The sequence below is a fragment of the Solenopsis invicta genome, chromosome 5, assembly GCF_016802725.1.
Source record: "Solenopsis invicta isolate M01_SB chromosome 5, UNIL_Sinv_3.0, whole genome shotgun sequence".
Taxonomy (NCBI): Eukaryota; Metazoa; Arthropoda; class Insecta; order Hymenoptera; family Formicidae; genus Solenopsis; species Solenopsis invicta.
Window position 1 is genome coordinate 10,359,684 of NC_052668.1, and position 13,917 is coordinate 10,373,600.

General features: G+C 32.3%; 3 protein-coding genes across 3 annotated transcripts; 2 read left to right on the forward strand and 1 right to left on the reverse strand.

The window, feature by feature from the left end:
* The first annotated feature begins 2,645 nt into the window (after positions 1-2,645).
* LOC105198594 (histone H2A) lies at positions 2,646-5,095 on the forward strand. The gene is made up of 3 exons (XM_011165350.2): positions 2,646-2,884; positions 2,987-3,194; positions 4,166-5,095. The coding sequence occupies exons 1-3, from the start codon at positions 2,863-2,865 to the stop codon at positions 4,341-4,343; spliced, it is 408 nt and encodes a 135-aa protein (XP_011163652.1). The 5' UTR covers positions 2,646-2,862; the 3' UTR covers positions 4,344-5,095.
* A 180-nt stretch (positions 5,096-5,275) lies between these two features.
* Positions 5,276-8,006, forward strand: LOC105198603 (UBX domain-containing protein 1). Its single transcript, XM_026137135.2, has 7 exons — positions 5,276-5,524; positions 5,600-5,653; positions 5,716-5,871; positions 5,999-6,250; positions 6,328-6,562; positions 6,635-6,815; positions 7,667-8,006. The coding sequence occupies exons 1-7, from the start codon at positions 5,469-5,471 to the stop codon at positions 7,711-7,713; spliced, it is 981 nt and encodes a 326-aa protein (XP_025992920.1). The 5' UTR covers positions 5,276-5,468; the 3' UTR covers positions 7,714-8,006.
* Positions 6,589-10,317, reverse strand: LOC113004274 (ribonuclease Oy). Its single transcript, XM_026137136.2, has 4 exons — positions 10,062-10,317; positions 9,121-9,670; positions 8,847-9,007; positions 6,589-7,729 (listed from the first exon to the last, which is right to left on the reverse strand). Exons 1-3 carry the CDS (start codon positions 10,121-10,123, stop codon positions 8,849-8,851), a joined length of 771 nt encoding a protein of 256 aa, XP_025992921.1. The 5' UTR covers positions 10,124-10,317; the 3' UTR covers positions 6,589-7,729; positions 8,847-8,848.
* Positions 10,318-13,917: the final 3,600 nt, after the last annotated feature.

Sequence of the window (13,917 nt, forward strand, 5' to 3'; positions counted from 1 at the left end):
ATGCGTGATTCTTTTTTAAAAATAAGATAAAACAATCGAACAGATAAATGTGTGAACGGGGACTGTTATAGATTCGTAACAAAATAATTACTAGTCTTGCATAAGTCTTAATTTTCGACGTTACATGCTGTAGACAATTGTATACATATATATATTTTTTTAATTCGATTCTATATCGACTCAATTGTAAATTAGCAGTACATTGAGGACTACTTATTGTCCAACCGAGGACAAGATTAAATCAAATTTTGCAATAATTGACGTTTATACATTTTTTGAAAATAATGCAATTTATCTTCCTTATTCCATAATCAGACTCAAATGACTTTTCTTTATTCTAAATTTTCTCGTTCCACTTCTTTTCCTCATTCTTCTCTACAAAGTATTCGAAAAAATGTACACACTATTTTTAAAAGTAAAAAAATGTCCATTAAAAAAAAAAATAATTTCGATTAAACTCCAATTTAATTATCATTGAGTAATGTCTATTTCCACCAATGCAGATTAATTTAGTTCTTAGTTTAATTTACTCTTTATTTTTTTATAGTTCTAAAAATTGGAAAAAGATAAAAAGTAAGTTAAACTGAGTTCAAAGTTATTCTACATTGGAAAAGGACATAAGGACCAGTTTCACAACCTCCAGTTAACCAACTGATTAAGTGTCAACCATAATTAATTATTTCTGATCAATTCTACTTAACGACAAATGCGATTGGTCAATTCCAACAAAAAAAATGAGCTGATTAATGCCCATTTTCACCAATGTAGGTTAACTTTGATCTCAGTTTAACTTACTCCTTATCTTTTTCTAATTCTTAGAACTAAAGAAAGATAAAGAGTAAGTTAAACTGAGATCAAAGGTAATCTGCGTTGGTGGAAATAGGCATAAGTCAACTAGAAATGGTAAAACTAGCCCTAATTCATTCAGTACTTGTATCATTTTATTAATATGAACAGAATTACTTAGTCTTTGATACATGAATGAAAAAGGACAATGAATTACGTACAATAGTTAAAATTTTATAAGTAAAACAAATTAAACAAAAATAATCATAAATAAAAGTCATTATAACAAGCAAACAAATATTTAGTTGAATACAATTATAGTAAATAGATCAATAAAATTGATTTGAAAACTTCCATTGCAAAATAACGTTTCAATTTCACTCTGTTCTTATCGGCAAACAAATTAAAACAATTTTAAATAACGAGAGAGTTTATATCGGTCGAAAACAAATGTTCGTGTTTGTAATTTTCTAGGTGAATTTACAAATATTTATAAGATTCCCCAAACTGAACGCCGCATACTTATTGGACTTAAAACAGATTTTTAAGAAGAAACCAAAGATGTAATATTACGAAAATTAAATAGCTAATCAATTTAATTTTTGAAGTTAAAACAAGAGTTAATTAATTTTTTTCAAGTAATATTTTGTCAATTGTACTAGAATTATTTATTTTTTACATAAAAAGGATTAGAAATAATTTGTATATAGTTAAAAATTTTACTTTTAATTTTATTTTCGATTTTACTTTCATTCAGCAGCTAAGTAGCAGTTGAATATAATTGGTTCTTATATACCTTTAGATCTAGCTAATCACATTAAATTGCTACGTAGCCTTTCATTGAGCGATCGTAGTGAATTCACCCTTATTAAACACGTTTAACTGTGTTTAACGGATTCAGTTGAAGCGCTTGCTGTTATTGGTGTATTTTTCTAAATCTAAAAGTCTGATTGGGTGATCTAAAGATCTGTGATTGGTTGAACCTAAAGGTAAGAATCAATTACATTCAACTGCTACTTAGCTGTTCGTAATATTAGACTTGTTTTCTATTCCTGCACTAAACTACTGAAACGTTCTTTCTTGCTTTTGCTAACTTTCAAATATATACCTATTTCATTTTAAGTGTTCACTAATTCAGGGAGTTCGGGAACAAGAAACAAACGGATTGAATCATAGAGTTTATACTACTGGGTGCTGTGGTCTCCCCACAGTCCCCACTCTGTGTTCGTTTCTTGAGAAGGAAACGAATACGGAGTAGAAAGGCCACAGTTGAGACAGAAAATCTTTCTCCTTTTTTGTCGATCCTTTTTGACCGCACTAAAATCCCTCCAGCTCCAATAGTATAAGTTCTATGTATTGAATGCACTGTATGTTTTGCGAATATTTCGCTCATTTGTTATAACAATGACATAATTATAAAATTGTTTTTTCAGTTTTGTATGTAAAAAAAAAGAGAATTCTAATAAGAATTCAATGCATCGAGTAAAGAACTGATACTCTTCCTTTACAATCAATAAAGGTTACAGTCCACTTGATGCTACACATGCTTTAAAAAATTTTTTGATTGATCAATTCGTAAAATTCTTTATTTTGATTGGTCAATAAAACGTTTCGAAGCATTTGTAGCGTCGAGTAAACTGCAGCCAAAATCGTTACATAAAAACTGCATTTAAAAATAATATTACAAAATTTGAATATGATTCATCAGAACATTTGAACTGGAAAACTTTGTTTTTTTGAGTGCCACGTGCAAATGATGATTCGCGCCGAATGTTGTGCGATGTCCTCTCTATTGATGCGAGATGATTCGTCGCAGGGAGTTTCGGGGCACGTCGGCTGCGATCGTCAGCCGTTCCCGCGCAAACGAACAATCGCCGCCAAAATATCCGACAGTGCATGCGCGTGATCGTCGTGGTTGCGCGGGCCGCGGCTTTCATTCGGCTTTCGGAGCTCAGTGTCGGTGTGTCGACGTGAAACTATACGTATACGCATCTTCCTATCTATCTTGCACTCCCTCCCCGTCTCTCCCTCACGCGAGGAAAAAAAGCAAACGCTCGAAGACTTAGCGACGAAAACATGTCTGGACGTGGCAAAGGCGGTGAGTACAGAAAAAAAGAAAGAAAGCCGGAAAAGGGAGGAGAATCTTGATCGCACAAGGCGACGACGACGACGACATTCCTCGTATGCTCTATCTTTCCAGGTAAGACCAAGGGGAAGGCGAAGACCCGCAGCAGCAGGGCAGGTCTACAGTTTCCTGTAGGGAGGATTCATCGTCTCCTCAGAAAAGGTAACTACGCAGAGCGCGTCGGTGCCGGTGCACCGGTCTATCTCGCCGCCGTGATGGAATATTTGGCGGCCGAAGTGCTCGAGTTGGCAGGAAACGCCGCCAGGGACAACAAAAAGACTAGGCAAGCCCTTCTTCAGTTACTCTCTCTTGCTCTCTCTCTCTCTCTCTCTCTCTCTCACACGCGCGCGCTTTCTCATGTTTCATCTCTCTCTTCTTCACATTATTGCCGCTACTTCCGTTGCTGCTATCTCACATTTGCATCTTGTTTCCTTGATTTTATTCGCACCTTTAGTGACCTTCACTTCCAGGCGTAGTACAGATTAAATATGTATCTTTGTTGTTAACCGATTTGCCCTAAGGCAATTTCTCGATCATTTTTTTCTCATGTTGGGTCACATTGGTATATGTTACATCTTGTTTGTTTATTTCAGAACAACCTATATAATTGTATTTGATCATTTCTGTATTTATTTACCATTCTCTTTCTCTTTCTTTTCTCATCTTTATTTTCAAATTATAATTGATGAACGTTTGTATACCTCTATTTATCTATTTTATACTTAAACTTTTGTGTTTAATATAATTTAGCCAACATGGTATAATAGATGGTATAATAAATACATGAATATCGTTAAATGCATAAAATTTTATTTTGCACAACCTCTTTCCTAGTGATTCATCTTGGCATGTGGTTATAATGCCTTACAATATTGAGAGTACAAGCTAATTGTGTTTTATTCTTACATTTGCATTAATGTCATTGATGAATATAGTTTTATTTTTCTCTAGTAATTAACATGTCTTGCATGTCAATTTTCTTATTGAAGGAAATATATAACATACAGATTGCAAATAGCTTTACTGTTATATGTATATCTTATCTCAATTTGTAATACCTCAATGTTTATTGCTTTTTTTTTAAGTTTGCATCAATGATTAACTTTCAACCTAAGAAGTTCTAAGAATTAGAAAAAGCTAGAAATTAGGTTAAACCAAGGTTAAAGTTAAAAAAAGGGAGTTAAAGTTAATCTACTTTGGTGCTAATAGGCTTAAACACATGCATCTTGTTTAAATCGTACGTATCTCCCACAGGATAATCCCTCGTCACTTGCAACTGGCCATTCGCAATGACGAAGAATTGAACAAATTGTTGTCCGGAGTGACTATTGCTCAAGGTGGAGTCCTGCCTAATATCCAAGCAGTACTGCTGCCAAAGAAAACTGGCACCAGTGGATCTGGCAAGGGCGACAAGGCGTCGCAGGAATATTAGATTTATTATAACTTTTAATAACCATAACTCTAGAGACATGCCTTTGTTTCTTAAAACAATCGAAGAAAGAAGAATGAATGTCTACAGATCTGTGCGACAGGGTGGGATTTTACATAATTCTGGAGATAATAATGTAGAGTTTGATAAACATTACATCATCACATTAAATTCCTTATTATTTCATCATTTTCACAAATCCAGATCTGTGAACATAATCTTTTTTTTTATTGACAACTACTGGCCTACAGTCAAATTTTTGTATTTTAGAAAGCTAGATGAAGCTATCATTTCAATGTATACTCTTTTTTTTTAAGTCCTGTCCAAAACACTGTTGAAAATATCATTACCATCTTGAAGTGTATTTGATACTGAATTATATGTTGGTTGAAGTGCGTGAACAATAATTCTAAACTTCTGTCCCGATTTTAATGCCACACGCGATATATGACAGTTATTTTATTTAAAAACTTGTTACAGTTACACATTCTTTTTTGCACGCATACATATATATTCACATCTTCTGTGTTTTTTTCCAAGTTTTAATTTTTTTCTTTTGCGTCATTAATTTATTCTAATTTTTCCATATCTTATTAAATAAAAATTTGAAAATTATAAAAACGCTTGAATGTTTTTGTTGAATGTAAACGATATTTAATGCAAAAATAAATAGTATTGCGTCCCTACATGAAGTTTAATTCACAAGTGTGTAATCCTTTTAGATTTATAAAAATAAAACTTCGTTACAGAAAGAATTTGGGTATACAATTTCATGTTCCATTTGTTGTAAATAAATATCTTGTACAAAACTTAAAATTGTATTATAGTTGTAAGTAATTAGATACCACATGTTTTATTATGATTTATCCATTTTTAATCGTTAATATTATGTTGATTTTATGTTGTTTGCAAAAAGTTATTAATAATTCCGCCTTTCACTCCGAAATTCAAAATCGGTACTCGTGAGTTTGTCGCCATCTCGTATGCAATTTGAACCTGCGTCGGAGCGGTCAGAATATAAGTAGCGCGTCGATTCGACGTGACATTTAACTTTTGGACGGTGGTGCCCAGGTAGAACGACGTTTTTAAGGTGGTGCAGTCACTGAGTGTGGCAGCGAATAACGTAAAATGTCGTCAGGCGTGATAGACATTCTCGTGGACATGGGTTTTAGTATATCCAAGGCGTAAGTTCGTGAATAAAATGTTATGTCGCCACGGAGCCTAACCTACGTTGACGGTACGATGATTTTATGTTGTAGCGAAAAGGCCCTGGAAATTACCGGTAACAAAGGCGTGGAGCCGGCGATGGAATGGTACGGAAACGTTTCTGTTACGATTCTCGTCGCTTTGTGACGCTATCGATTTTTTATTGTAGGCTGCTGGCCCACTCGGACGAGGCGGAACCCGTGCTAGAACCCTATGTAGGCGAGAGTGCTCCGGCGCTTGCTACCGACACGCAGGACAACGTTGCTGGAGCTAGCAACCAACCAGTATCTACTACTGAAACAGCAAAGTCTATGAAGTGCGACGTGTACGTTGACTTGCAAGGATAAGACTTTAAAACACTAAAGTATAGACACTTGCATCTAGAGTGATATGCTACGCTTTTATATAAAATATCACTGCTTCGTTAGAATGGTTTTTTTCTGTTTTTGTAGATGTGGAAAGCTCTTCAAATCTAATTTAGAAGTCGAGTATCATGCCACAAAATCTGGCCATGATAGATTTTCTGAAAGTACAGAAGAGAAGAAACCACTCACCGAAGAGGAAAAGCGGGAGCAGCTAAAGATGTTGGAAGAGAAGTTGAGGCAGAAGAGAAAAGAGAGAGAGGAACAGGAAAAGAAGAATGAATTCGAAAGGGAAAAAAATAGGATACGATCAGGAAAGGAAATGTCTGAAGCTAGGAAAAAGTAAGGGATGAAACAAACAGAATTAATAATAGAAAGAATATATGCAAATCTATATTTTATTTATGTGGATATAACAGGTTGGAAGAGTTAGAGATGCAGAAACTCCTGGAGCAAAGAAAACGGGAAAAGGCAGAAGAAAAGGAAGCGAGACAAAGAGTTCGAGCGCAAATTGAAGCCGATAAAGCAGCGCGACGAGCTAAAGCGGCCGCTGAAAACAGTCAGTCAGTCAATACTACTTCAGTCCCATTATCTGCAACATCTTCATCCGCATCTACGCATCATAGGAAGGATTACACTGAGACTAAGCTTCAGGTATTAATATAAAGATGTGTACAATATATAAAAATATGTAGATTATGTATTTGTCAAATGGTTACATTTTAGCTTAGGCTTACCAATGGACAGACTTTGACACAAAGCTTTGGAAGCAAAGAGCAATTATCCGCGGTGAGACTGTTTATTGAAATGAATAGGACAGACGGTAACGGTCCCTTCCAGCTAATGACAACATTTCCCAAGAAGATATTTACAGATGAAGATTACGATACGCCATTGGATGTGTTAGGTATGTTGTATAATTTATTGTTACATATATATGTACAATATTGTATCATACAAACACACACATGCACACACACACACACACACACACACACACACACACATATATATATATATATATATATATATGCACACATGTAATTCACAATAATCGTATTATTTATTGGTGCAAGGGGTTTATTAATTAATTGTGCAGTTGTAATATGATAATATCATTAAATTCTTTATCAGATTTTGCCAAAAAAGGATAGACCAGCAACGTTTTTTTTTTTCTTTACATTGTATTGTACATTTCATACATCTTACTATATTTTCCGTTCGACAAATAAAAAAGATTTTATCAATCAATATTATTGACATCAATCTCGGCTCTCATTTAATAATTGAACTCAACTTTCTCACTTTGATCGAAAAATAGATGACATAATTTCAGTTTTGATCGTGTTGAAGTTTTTTATCAACTATAAACTTAATTAATCAACTAAGTTTATTAACTATTCAAGAAAAACAATTTTTATTTGTCAATCAAACTTTACGATTCTTAAAATACATCACGTAATTTTATGATTAATGTGGCTTCTGCGGTTTTTGTTCTTAACAGAAAATTTGCAGTGTTTCAATTCTGTGTAAAGAAATTGTAATTTAGTATGATATATACGTGCTAACAATGTTTATTATAACATGCCAAATAATGTTTATTAATTTGCTCGTTAGTGGTCGTTATCCTTCGTTCGATTACGTTTGATAATATTATAATTATAAAACTGAATAGTTATACAATAGTTATAATATTTAACATACAAAGAATTTTTCATAAAGAAGATGGCACAAAATATATTCTTGTTTTATTTGCAGGCCTAGTACCCTCAGCAGTCGTAATCGTTCAAAAGAAGGTGGAATGATGTAGCCAGTAATGACCTAATTTGTAAGCAAAGATACTAATGTATATTATCATACAGATTAATTATAAGATATTCACTCTAATATAATGATATTCTTTATTATAAACGATGAAAATTTATAGTGTGTGATATACGAGTTTCTTTTCGAGTTTTAAAACTTTTTCTGTAATCTGTTGTTTTTTGATGAAGAATATTCGTTGCATTTAAAAAAATAACGTTACAATTAAAAATTGAAATAATGAAAAGTGAGAATTTTAATACTCTTAATTTTCAATAGATTACTTTCGTATCTGCTTTTTGCTTTCATGTTTCTCTTACCTATACTTAAAAACATTATTTAGTCTAGAAATTATGATGACGTTAGATTAGAATTTATATTTTTAATACTATTTCTTTTTTTAATTATTGATTAAGGCTCTTGTATCCTCAATCGAGAACTCCGGTAACGATGGCGATGTAGTATCGCGGAATAAATTAGAACTAATAGACGCGAAACGTAACATGTTGACGATAAAATTTTGTTTTGCATGTCATTTTGTTATTATGTATTTCATTATGAAAATGTGACTTGTCTTGTATTTATCAAATTCGTAAAAATGGGCCGCAAGTTAGCTTTGAATTTTATACTTTTACGTAACACATTTTCATTCCTTTCAACAGCTGCGTTTTCCTGCTTGAATAGGCTTTATTTCACATGCTTTTTACGACTATTTAATAACTGTTAGATGAAAAAGAAAATCCATTGAAGTCCATTTTTACAAGTATTTTAAAGCGATTTTATTATTCTGTTTTATCTCAATTCTCTTTATTTACAAATACCACGGATAAAACTTTTACGTGTTATTTCTTGCTTATGACGTCACGACTTCAATATAGCGCGAAGAATCAAGAGCCTTAATTACGGTAAATACCATTTAACTCGTATAAAGATTGTTGATTTCTTATTACGATAAATTATTTTAAGATGGTCTTGTACATGTGATATGATGTCTATTTAATTTCATTTAACGGGCGAGCGCACACACACACACACACACACACACACACACACACACACAACAAACAAACACACACACACACACACACACACACACACACATGCATGCGTGCATAAATAATGATTTGAATACTACCGTTATGTTTGTGTGACATAATAATGTGGCACACGACTAGGATATATTATCTCTTTGGTTCTATTACAATTTGTAGGGAAACTGGATATGCCATCACAGTCTACCAATTGTAATGTCTTGTCAAAACAAATTCTTATCTCGGTCACATACGATTCACCATTCTAGAAAAAAGTAAAGTATATACATTTATAAAATTTATATGATTAGTTTTTTTTTCTCTATTTCCATAGAGAAATCATTCAAATAATCTTTATATGGAAACTTTTAAATTTACCTTATCAACGATACACGTTATTTGTCCCCTTTTGCCCAGTACCCTTTGAAGTCCCATGAGCATTTGTTGTACCATATATTTGTTACCTGGCACAATATTTGCTTTCGCAAGTACGTCTATCATATTGTACGTATCAAGTAATTTCAGACCTTCTTGAAAATAGTTAAATTCATTGTTTAAAGCTTTTATTTTAATTGCACAAGTGCCATGTTTTTCCCATTCGTGCTTCCAGAACGAATAGGGATTCATTCCTTTGTGGATATCGATCCAGTTTTCTTTTAATTCATTTTCTATAGGTGCTAGCAGGCTTGGATTAAATTTTAATGATTTGTCACAAAATTGAGGGCCGATTGTGTTAAATCTTGTAGGCCAAATTCCGTGGATGGTCCATTCATCGCGTTTAGGTAACAAGCAACTATGTTTTTCGGAACTGTTTTTCCACTGGAAACAAACTGTCAATGGCCATCGCTGAGTAAATATGAGGACATCAAATTCATCAGACTTTTGCTTTGCATTTTTTGGGGACCAGGATTTCTGGAAATCAGGATTTCTGTAGCAAAATGAAACAGAAATCATATTTTTTTAAATTGATTTAGAATCAGAAAAATCTATAATGGGACAATTAGAATATTCATATAATCTTTTGATTAAGCCAAGAAATAGCTTGTCCTGCGTGTGATTCAATTAATAAAAATAACTGAAAGTTATACATATGTGCGCTGCAGCGACAAATACCAATATCGAATTTTCCTTTAAAAATGTGTTGACAAGACTCGTTGATATTTACATGCGCACATGTACAGGTGTGCTAACGTTAATACATTTTATCTTCAGTTATCGTCGTGTTTATGCAACAAATTACGTAATATTTGCACAATATTTCAAACAATTTATTTTGCAACGCCTTTGTTACACGCCGATATGTACATCATTTTACTCACCCATGTGTGATGCATAGTAGACAAAGTAAGACAATGCACGACGCTGTACTGTACTTGCGCATCCTGCTAGCAAGTAAGAAATCGTTCTGTGCGAAGAGAGAGTGGAGACTGGCTCTGAGAGAGCAACGAAATTAAAGGCACTTAGTGCTCCCACTACCTTTTTCACAGTTACCACCACCATCTTTATCGTTCTTTACATTGTCTGGCCGGACAGTAGATGGTATTTTTTACCTGATCTTGTCGTTGGTTCGAAGTTGCATCATGAAAGCGCACTTGTGTTTACGTTGCCACGTATATATATTTCTAATGAAGTACATTTTTCTAATCATGAGCATTAAATTAAATATAATTGCGTCTAATATTACACACGAATTAATTTGTAAAAAATAACTTAAGCTGGATAGAATAAATTTTAAAGAAATAGTTTTTATATTGTCGTGTCTTTTTATATAATCGCGTTAAATAATAATAATTATTTCTGATTATTTAAATAATTAGATAGAAATTATTTTTTATTTGAGAAATAATTCAAAAAAATCGTTTATAACATTAATGTCTATTTCCATCAATGTGGATTAACTTTGATCTCAGTTTAACTTATTCTTTATTTTTTTCCAATTTTTAGATTTAAAGAAAGATAAAGAGCAAATTAAACTGAGAAAATTAATCTATGCTGGTAGGAATAGGCGTAAAGATTCATTAAAATTTAATTCTGTTTAAAGTCTCGTTAAAATTATATTGAATAACGTAAAAGCGAAAATTTGCTGGAGTTAATGTATCATTGTAAATAATGATTACGCATCAAATTGTTTAACTTTATTTATCAACATTTATCACCGGATGTTTTTCTTGTTGTCTTATATCGTACATAACGTGTGTAATGATAAATAAATATACTATTGTTGCCAAGTTAAATGTTTAGAAAAATTCTTGTTAATTGTAATTGAATATACATGCGTGTACATACATTGTGAATAATAATGACGTGTCCAAACATTTTACCATAAGAGATAACTTATCGACTGCAACTGTATAATAATCCATCTTGCACTTGTGTGTATGCACTTGTATACCTCCAGGGTTATGCCGTATGTTTTTTTTTTCATGTAGACAATACAGACATGTAAAATATGTAAACTATTATAAATTAGATAATACAGAGCATAATACAGATAAAAGTAATGAAGTTTTAAAATTGTTAATATATCTGATTTTAATGTTTTAATAATAAAATATATAATTAATTAAGTATAAAGTATATATTAAATACTATTAGAAGTTAAAAAGTTAACGGACATCCCTGATACACAGATACATACAGAATGAATCTTACAACTGCAGTTGGTAAGTCATCTCTTATGGTAAAATCAATTTGTCAACTATTTATACGATTCACCCGGTACAACATATATAATGACGGCATATGATAGGCTTGTTTTCTTTCATGATCTTTCATAATTGTTTACAGCGAAATAATTATTTTTTATTCGTTATTTCAGATAGAATTAATATAGTAACGCAAACTGTGTATCTTATGCAATATCAAATTTAATATTTTAATACATAAATTTTGTTTATAGAAATGCCTTATTTTATCTTAAAATTACCTTGAGGTGAATAGTTATATAATAAAATCTTTGATGATTGATGATATAAATAAGATTACTTGATTTATTAAATTTTTATTTAACAAAAAATTGTATAATAAAAATTGCTTATTTTATTTCTACAAATTATTTTATTTTCTTTTTTTCTTTTAGTTATAATTAATATCACGTTTGACATATTATTGTATCGGCAATTTTGCATCCTCGAATGAGAATACATTTCAGAACACATTTCCAGAATGTATTTTATTTGTTTAAAGATCATCGAGCGACACGTATAAAAGTTGACACATCATACGTCTTAATACTTACGAAAATGAAACATATAGCTAGAGTTGGGTAAGTTAATAAATTTTTTTAACTAAATTATGTTAAAATTGATGGTACATAAAATTAATTTGGTTATGTTAAAAGTTATCTGAATAAAAAATTAACTCGATTAAAGTTACGTTAATATTAAATTAATTTAATTATGTTTGGAAAGAAGGTCAAGCAAAACGAGCAAATTAGGATGAAAACAATATATTTGTGTATTCTACATGGAACGGCACCCCATGGTAAAACATTTCAGTTTTACTTAGGGCCAATTTCACTACCGATTAACTTAACTAACCGGTTAAGTGTCAACCGTAATTAGTTATTTTTGGTCAATTCTACTTAACGACAAATACAATTGGTCAATTCCGATAAAATAATCAGCCGATTAAATTAACTGAAGGTTGTGAAATTGGCCCTTAGCCCTTTTCAATCGATAATAACGAAGAACCGAGTGTCACATAATTTCCAACGTCCACGCAATTGTAAATTTAAAAAACTGTTGCAATACTCAATAGAACAATAAGTGTTACATCTTTACAACTTCTACGCAATAGCAAATCGAGACAATTTTAGTCAGTTATTATAATAACAATCCGTCAAATATATCGCTGGAAGGAGCACGAACCCTGTGAGAGTTCCGATTGCTCGTTCGGAGGCGAGAATATTTACTGGTCATCGTACGAGCGTACAGCGGCGAATTCTTCAATGCGATTGGCATCCAACATTGATTCGCAATGTGTTAGTCGATTCGAATAGTCAATTGCAATGCGATAACTCAAAATTAACAAACATTACCTCGCTTGAATATCTCGTGGATATGTCAAAAAATTATAAACTGATTGTCTAATATATACTGACAGTGGCGTAGTAAGGGATTACAGCGCCTGGGACGGTCCTCTCCTCCTGCCGCCCTATGTCTTCTTTACCACATTAATAGCAACTAATTATCTTTTCCAATTTATTAAGCAATACCTTTATTTTATATTTTATTTCTTCTCTTTCATGTACAATGTTCTAGCAATTAAACATTTAAACAATAAATATAAATATTTTTCTAAATTTTAAACCAATTAAAAATTTTTAGTAAATTAATTTTTTAAAAGAAACTACAATTGTTTAAATAATTTGAATCATTTTAATAAATGAAAAACAATAAAAACATGTTAAAATATTGAAATGTTAAAGTTTAATCTTGCGGGCTTTAATGCTTGCAAATTTTCTAATAACATCTGTGAAGGCTATCTCTTTCGTTGCATCTCGTTCAATAGAGAGCATTGCAAGCCCATTTAATCGCATCTGACTCATGGTTGAACGAAGATAGGTTTCAATAAGCTTTAACTTTGAAAAGCTTTGCTCGCAAGTGGCAACACTCACGCTCATGGTCAGAAAAATTCGTAAAACTATTGTCAAATTTGGTAGCATTTCAGTGAAATCCCATTTGACTATCCATGTAAGAAATGTTGCTGCTGACCATTCATGTACTGGTATATCTGTCTCTTGGACAGTGGAATGACAGCTGCTTACAAGCCGTCGCAGTCTGCCTATTTCAGATTTGAGCTCATTGGAATCAATGTCGTCATAGAACGTACATAGTTCATTAACCTTTTGCCATATATATTTATCCTTATATATATCGAGTAATACTTTCAGACTCAAAAATCCAAAGCGTTTGTAATTCTTGATTCAAACGATCTATTGATTCTAACATTTCTCGGCGTATCTCTTGCTGCGGTAACAAGCCAGCATCATCTTCTTTCTCTTCTGCCATTTTTTCTTTCGTCGTATGCGTTTTGTAATAGGGATTTCCATTTGTTCGTATATTACCTCAACATCAGTCAATACTTGGTCAACAAGGCTATCTCTATTTTCGCTTAAAAAAGATGCTAAAGAATTAATAGCAATGACTGACTGGTCAAGACCTAAACCATTCG

Coding starts and splice junctions, on each gene's coding strand:
- LOC105198594 (XM_011165350.2), top strand. CDS start 2,863: ATGTCTGGACGTGGCAAAGGCG. Junction 2,885..2,986: donor GTCTGGACGTGGCAAAGGCG/GTGAGTACAGAA, acceptor CTATCTTTCCAG/GTAAGACCAAGGGGAAGGCG. Junction 3,195..4,165: donor AGGGACAACAAAAAGACTAG/GCAAGCCCTTCT, acceptor TATCTCCCACAG/GATAATCCCTCGTCACTTGC.
- LOC105198603 (XM_026137135.2), top strand. CDS start 5,469: ATGTCGTCAGGCGTGATAGACATTCTCGTGGACATGGGTTTTAGTATA. Junction 5,654..5,715: donor GTGGAGCCGGCGATGGAATG/GTACGGAAACGT, acceptor TTTTTATTGTAG/GCTGCTGGCCCACTCGGACG. Junction 5,872..5,998: donor AAGTCTATGAAGTGCGACGT/GTACGTTGACTT, acceptor CTGTTTTTGTAG/ATGTGGAAAGCTCTTCAAAT.
- LOC113004274 (XM_026137136.2), bottom strand. CDS start 10,123: ATGCGCAAGTACAGTACAGCGTCGTGCATTGTCTTACTTTGTCTACTA. Junction 9,671..10,061: donor CTACTATGCATCACACATGG/GTGAGTAAAATG, acceptor ATTTTGCTACAG/AAATCCTGATTTCCAGAAAT. Junction 9,008..9,120: donor TAACGTGTATCGTTGATAAG/GTAAATTTAAAA, acceptor ACTTTTTTCTAG/AATGGTGAATCGTATGTGAC.